This window comes from Gastrolobium bilobum, unplaced genomic scaffold (assembly GCF_033153095.1).
Source record: "Gastrolobium bilobum isolate Gb01-03AN ecotype WA unplaced genomic scaffold, APGP_CSIRO_Gbil_v1 utg4375, whole genome shotgun sequence".
NCBI lineage: Eukaryota > Viridiplantae > Streptophyta > Magnoliopsida > Fabales > Fabaceae > Gastrolobium > Gastrolobium bilobum.
In genome coordinates this window covers 183829-189704 of record NW_026897406.1, presented here as the reverse complement: position 1 = coordinate 189704, position 5876 = coordinate 183829, and the positions used below count along the sequence as shown (strand labels likewise).

At 36.7% G+C, this 5876-nt stretch overlaps 1 protein-coding gene across 1 annotated transcript; it reads right to left on the bottom strand.

Annotated features, from left to right (window-relative positions):
• Positions 1-246: 246 nt before the first annotated feature.
• Positions 247-5136, bottom strand: LOC133306706 (PAP-specific phosphatase HAL2-like). The gene is made up of 3 exons (XM_061507070.1): positions 4636-5136; positions 1169-1856; positions 247-734 (listed from the first exon to the last, which is right to left on the bottom strand). Exons 1-3 carry the CDS (start codon positions 5030-5032, stop codon positions 431-433), a joined length of 1389 nt encoding a protein of 462 aa, XP_061363054.1. The 5' UTR covers positions 5033-5136; the 3' UTR covers positions 247-430.
• Between the last annotated feature and the right edge of the window lie 740 nt (positions 5137-5876).

Genomic DNA, 5876 nt, shown 5'->3' with positions numbered 1-5876 from the left:
GTTAACTGCTCAGATAGGGTTGTCAAACTGGCAGTTCCAAATACATGCATTCAAAATGAATCGGACCTCAAAGTAGGTCCATTTTAATATGTTCACGTGAACTTGCATGGTGACTAACTGATATACACCGTGAAAATAAGAACTGGATGGTACACAAGTTGAACAATTAGACGGAGTTGAAATAGTACCAGATCCATGAAACCCTCTCCAGGAAGAGTCATTCTCACTAAATGGCATTTAGTATGATAAGAAGTTATGACAAGTTGGTAGTATTATTCTAATGCCAAACAATGATAATTGCAGGCTAACAAGCTGGTAACTGAAGGTGAAGCAGGGGGATTTCTAAGATATTATGTAAAACAGAAAAATAAAAGATGAAATATTATTCACATTATTTGATGTGTATACATTTACGTCAATAGAAACAGCCTCAAAGGCTAGAAGAGCCCCAGCTGGCATCAACGGCATCGATGATTTTTCCATGTAGTGTGGCTCCAGCACAAGCAACTATACCACGATCAAGGCCTTCTAAATATAAGCCTTTTGAGAAGTCTAGGGGACGTCCTCCAGCATCTGTTACCACCCCACCAGCTTCCTGTATGATGATAACGCCTGCAGCATGATCCCAGATTTTCTCCTTGTAACCAGCCCTCGCAAACTTCATGAAAACCTCAGCATCCCCACGAGCTATGGTTGCATATTTCACCATGCTGTATACTCTTAGTGGTTGTTTCCTGCACACATAATGAAAAAGAACTATCTTATAAAGCTAGAACTACTTGTAGATTTATGTTGACTTGGTGCCTTATTCCAAAAGATATTTTCAAATTTTCTTAAAGAGATAAATGGGAATGCAATCAGTTCTCAAGTAAGGAATATAATGTAACTACACTTCATAATTTCTGCTTTCCATCTTATTCTGAAAACGTCTTCATCTCAAGAGTACTAAATTAACCGGATGATTGGACATTGCTCAAGAATTTTAAATTTGAATATGCATCTAGTAATAATTTAATGACGATTCTAAAAAAGAACAAAAGAAGATAGGAATAATTCCCATGCTACTATGTCTATACGTTGACAGTCACACAAGTAAAAAGCAAGAGGGATAAAAAAGGAGAGGCAGAGGGTAAATGATATTGAAATGGAATGAGAAAAATAAATGCACCTGAGACCAACACTGTGAGCCAGTCCTGCAGTAAAAGAATGGCTTGAATTGGCCTTCTCAACTGGTTCACAAAAAGTGGCCAATGCTGGATTGTCAATGGAAGAGACAGAAACTTGTTTTGCATGGTTTGGCCACACAAACTGCTTATTGACATGGAGCAGTGGTTGCATCCAAGCCTTACCACTGCCCCTTCTAGCATATAGCACACAACCTTTATTCCAAGTTTCAGAAGTTGAAGGAGTCAACTTGGATATAATCCTATGATAGCGGTGATGATAACTCAACCATTCCTTCCTCATTGGGTAGTTAGGACACCCAAGAACACCAAGCACCACTTCTCCATCCTCTATGAGTGCTAGAGCTACAGCATATTGATCTCCACGTACAAACCCCAATGTGCCATCAACAGGATCCAGTACCCAAAATCTTCCAGTGGGACCCCCATTTGAGTTACAGCGACTAATCATTTCAAGAACTTCGGATGTCCCAAGGGCAGATTGTGGCTTCTGAACTCCAAATCGAGGTGCTTCGGCTAGACATTCATTCACAGTTTCAACCACAGCTTCTAACAGTCCAGATGCATTATCCTTGGAGAGAGTTTGAACATCTTCTTCAGCTACAATTGAAATATTTTCACTCCCTAAACACTCGGACAATATCCAGCTGACAATTGCTTGAACACTCCAATCTATTCAAATAGCATAATGAAGGTTACCGTTTAAACATGATAGTAAGAATAAATGTAAACTCTTTAGCTTCAAGGAATAGACTGATCAATCAAACCGAAAAAGTTTTATTTGCAAAACTCAGACAAATAAGCTTCAACAATTATACGTTCAAAGTTGTATAGAAATATAATGAACACAGCATAAATATGATCCTAGCTCTATACTTAAGTCATGTAACCTACGATTATATATACATTGGAACTTTACAAAGAGAAAGAGAATACGGCATGTAATAAAATTTATTATGAAGATCATGATTAATTAATATATTTCCATAATTCAATTCAACGCTAATATAAACATCTAAAATTTGATATGTAAAATGAACATTGGGAAAGACCAATCCAATAAATTGAAAAATAACATCATTTTTTTCCAATAGATAACAATATCATCAATCTTTTGGAAAACTTCTATTCTTTCTAAACCAGAAATACAATTTCCAAAGTTGTAAATACAGCTACACATGAAAAGCAACCAAGCAAGATGTTTACTAGTACAAGGACCTACAGCCTCTCTTTGGTGGCGCAGTATATAGTTTTTCCAAGAATCTTTTTGATGGACATCCAAAGAAATTACAGAGCACTTCTCTGTTAAAAATTTAAAAACATTATTTCCCTCCTCCGATGTCATTCTTTTGCATATTATTTTAAGGGTTTTATGTTTATCATTTAACATAATATAACTTTACTTTCCTACACACACATTAAAGAGGTGGGGTCCACATGTTTTTCTTTCTTTTTCATCATTTCACTTTCTCTCTCCCTTTTGATGTGAGAGTTGGAAACAACACTTACATTATGTTACATAACACTAATAAAACCCTTATTTTAAATAGAATATTTATTTTCCTCTTCCTTTGTAATCATTCTTATGTTCTAATAGAATTTCTTATATTGTCAACAAAAAGGAAAAAGAGTAAGTTTTAGAAATCGCTTTCCATTTTTCCTTGGAGGGCAGGGGAGCAGTGAGTAAAATAAGAAAAGACATATATCCATGAATCTGAATTGATGCAACCGAAATTGAGGTAAAATAATATTTCCAAGTATCAGGGCTAAACATTTCAGTTCAGTCAAAAGTAGTTTGCTTGTGGAACAAGATAAGGCCCGTAAAGAACCAATTCAACCCAAAATCTTAAGGTGTTGGGTGAGGGTCTTTTTAATGGTTTATATTATTCTCTAACACACCCCTCATGCAACAGCCCTTTGGGCTTGAAGCGTGGATATTGCACAGGCCCAATTTTTTGGTTTACCTTGTGCTTATTTAATTCCATTAGAAAGTGGGGAGGTGAGGATCGAACTCATGACCTTGTGGACACTGAAGCTCTGATACCATGTAAAGAACCAATTCAACCCAAAAGTTTAAGCTGTTTGGTGAGGCTTGGTTTTATATATGTTTAATACACCCCCTCACATGAGAGTCCACTAGGCTTAAAGGGTAGACAATGCCCAGGCCTACCTACCTGTGCTAAGAAATTCCATAAGAGAAAGTGGGGGCGGTGAGGATCGAACCCGTGATACCAAGGCTCTAATATCATATAAAGAACCAATTCAACCCAAAAGCTTAAGTTGTTAAGTGAAAGTCCATCAATGGTTTATATACTTCTCTAACACGGCCCCTCACACAAGAGCCCACTGCGCATGAAGGGTAGATAATGCACAGGCCCACCTAATTGTGCTAAGAAATTTCACAAGAGAAAGTGAGGCAGTGAGAATCGAACACGTGACACCAAGGCTCTAATCATGTAAATAACCAATTCAACCCAAAAACTTAAGGTGTTGGGTGAAGACCTTTTTAATAGTTTATATTATTTTCTAACAACTGAAGTCACTGTTTATATATAGCAAAATATAACCAAAAGTGAATCATATTCCTTACTTCAATGGAAGCTACATCCTATATGGGGGAATTGTGATTGTAAGGGGAAATAGAGCTATAGGTGTATATCTCTTGGAAAAGATAAAAATTTAATGGCAGATCAACCAGCTGAGGAGGCCAATATATGGACTCCACAAAATTCTCTTATTCCACGCCCCTTGTCTCCTTATTGCAAACCACAGCACAAAATAAAGATTAATACTACGGTTTTATCCAGTCCTACACTCGTTTTGCAGCAGTAATGTATAGTACTGTATTACAATAGAGTCCCCAGGAAAAGTGTTTGAAGGGCAGCTTGTTTCACCAACCGTATTATTTCCCTTTATCAGAAACGTGAACTTTTGAAAATCCATGAATCCTCCAAATTTAACAGTCACTTTCCACACCAATGATTTTGTCATTGACTTAAAACCAATTTAGAAAGTAAGTATTGATTTGATTATGGCCTTGGGTGTCAAACAAGGTTTGCAATCCTCTATTCTTTGCTTTTAAGAGCCAATGAAAAAGCCACCTGTCATAATTTGACTGGATATGAATGCAACAAGGGTCAAAAGTTTTTTTTTTTTTTTTTTAAGGAATTTTAGTTATTTAATATACTTCAACTATCTGTCAAACACATTTGACTGGAGTTTTGAATCTTTGCTAAGGTCCCTGCATTTACATGCCATAGTAACCTCCGCTATTCCGAAGTTGTTGCTATAAGATAACATAATATCCAATGCACAAAGCCAATGAAACCCATGAGGCAAATTGGGTTAAACCCATTTGCTTGGAAAAGAACCATAAAATAGCCCCAACCAACAATGATTTCAAGGAACAAGAACAAAAAAATTATCAGAACCCAGTTGAAGAAACACTCACCTGCAACTGTAACCGGAGAATTATCATCCTTGGAGTGGACCTGATGATTGGTCCTAGTGTTGGAAATCAAAGTGTCCTGAACTCTCTGGCAGAGAGAGCATGCCATCTGAACCGCTCTGACAGCAACATCCAATTCCTTGGAATAGTCCTCTGGTTGAGAAAAAAGACCCAACTTTTTCTGGTCGTACTCCATCACAGGAGAAGAACAAGTTTGGTCGAATTTTGATACAAAACCAATGTGCCTTGTGGGTGCTTTATAGTGGAGTGAGGTGAAGCAAGAACCTCGTGCAGGTGGTTCTACAACATGGGTGGGTGTGAAGAAGGCATCATCGTATCTCCTCCCATGTCCTAAGATACGTGGGATTTTTGTACCCAAACTTGAACAATATAAAGACATGTCAATTATACAACTCTCTCACACACACACTGAGTCAATTATAAAGATATGTGGTCAGTGTTTATCAATATTCAATAGTGAATATTTGACATCGAAAGGGAGAGAGAAGCAAAAACAAAATGATGATAACGAATGACCAACCTATTGGTGATGACTTAGGGAGAGTTCAGTGTTCAGTGTTCACAATCTCATTATTTATTGGACCGCCTTTCCTATTGACACAAAAATACAAACTTGTCAAGAATTTCAGGTCCATTAGGGCTGCTCTTCTTTTTTTCTTTTCTTTTTTGTAGCAAAGGTAAAGTGGATTTGTTTCAATTAGTATTGAACTTTAATTTTAAATATAATCGACACTGACTCTTTTGTTGTTTATGAGAAGAAGGTAAAGTAAGATTTGATTCCAATTTACAAATCTTTATCGTCCCAAAAAATTGCAACAAAGATTATGAAAACACCCCTCTAAAAAAATAATAAATAGAACAGAATTGAGTGATGGCAGCATGAAAATAAATTATTTTTTTTACTTATCTGCTAGATATTGTGCCTGTTATACTTCATCATTCAACTAAGCGTTAATGGGGGAACCAATTATGGTCAACTCTCTTTGAATAATTCATTGTACATAGGCACTTCCGAAGAGATGTTTTCCTAAATTTATCATGAAACTTGATAGAATTTCCACCCCCCTCTCTTTCCCATCAACAACAAAAGTAGCAAAGGTTGGCAATCTGAAATTGAATACTCAAGAAAGCATTCCGACTACATTTTTTTCCCTTTCCTTTTCAATTCCGATTGATGACACGCCGAAGTTGTGAAAACAAATGGTTACTATCGATTCAGGTGC